Genomic DNA, 1249 nt, shown 5'->3' on the forward strand with positions numbered 1-1249 from the left:
CACTTAAAACCAGAATCATAAAGCATAAAAACACTCCAAAGCTAGAATCATAAATGTTACTTCAGTAATGATCAATGTTCACACCCTTATATCCACCACTATCATACATACATGTTCAACTAGGACTCCTCTTACAATATTTCTGTTCCATACAAAATTCCTAGTGACCATCATTGATTGATCCTTATTCTCCCAATGTTCCCTTTAAGTTGGGGTGCATAAGCACTAATATAAAGTTAATGGCCTCTAATCCCATCTTTAACTCTTTTAATAAATACCATATTCTCTTTCAATGTGTCATCAACAATTATTCCCGCCCCATTTTTCTTACACTCTTTTCCTATATAAAAAAGATTATATTCAATATTATCAATGCCCATAAATCTTCATCCATCCGTTAGTGGAAAATGATAAGCATGCATGAATAAGCAAGTTCCGTGGAATTTTCTCATTACTTAGCTCAAGAAAGTAACATAGAGCAGAACAGTCAGGGATTCAAACCTCTAAAAGTCGCTTGAAATCAACAATTAGCTCTTGAAGGTGGAGAAGCTTAGTTTCATGAATACCAGTGTGACTAACATCAATCACTGAATTATTTGCAACAGTCATCTCATCGTTTGAGATTAGTACAATTGCAGCTTTAGATTTCAAAAGAAGTTGAAGCCCCTCGTTGTGTAACTTGTGATTCAAGTTGTTCACGTTACTCACACAACAACTAAGAAATTCGGAGGATACCTCGCAGGAATTCTCTTGTAATACAGCTGAATTAGCATATATAAACTCCGGCAGGTTAAACCTGTTTATGAATTTAAGAAGTGTAGTTAGAGATTTATCTGCCTGGTGATTTGCTATATCATACATAGAAAACTTTGGTTAACAGGATGAGCTTGCAGACAAGTAGGGAAGACCTAAAAGCAACCTATAAATCTTTTGTCAAAATGATGAACAGACATAAATCTTTTCACATAGCTGTGAATGTTCCTGATTTTAAAACACTAAAAACATAAAAATTCATGTGAGCATCAAAATGGTTTGGGGAATATAAGCTTAATCTGAACGACATATGTTTCAAAAGAAATACACAGTAGATGAAAGATAGCAATACTGTATTGGCAGCTTCAAAAAGTTACTCAATATGTCAGTCCAACCATTCAGGCAATAAGAGACCTAAAACTAGAGAAAAGACATTCTCAGACAAGTGACAGCAATACAAATATTGTACTTTTCAAAGTGGTTCAGTATACAAACA

At 34.2% G+C, this 1249-nt stretch overlaps 1 protein-coding gene across 2 annotated transcripts in view; it reads right to left on the minus strand.

Moving 5' to 3' along the window:
* The window catches only part of LOC109827991, a 27905-nt gene that overhangs the window by 5049 nt on the left and 21607 nt on the right, over positions 1-1249 (minus strand). For both annotated transcript variants that reach the window (XM_020395043.1, XM_020395103.1), the window contains exon 7: positions 502-796. In XM_020395043.1, coding sequence (XP_020250632.1) covers positions 502-796 — 295 coding nt within the window. The remainder of the gene's footprint in view (positions 1-501; positions 797-1249) is intronic.

Source organism: Asparagus officinalis, chromosome 1 (assembly GCF_001876935.1).
Source record: "Asparagus officinalis chromosome 1, Aspof.V1, whole genome shotgun sequence".
Lineage (NCBI taxonomy): Eukaryota > Viridiplantae > Streptophyta > Magnoliopsida > Asparagales > Asparagaceae > Asparagus > Asparagus officinalis.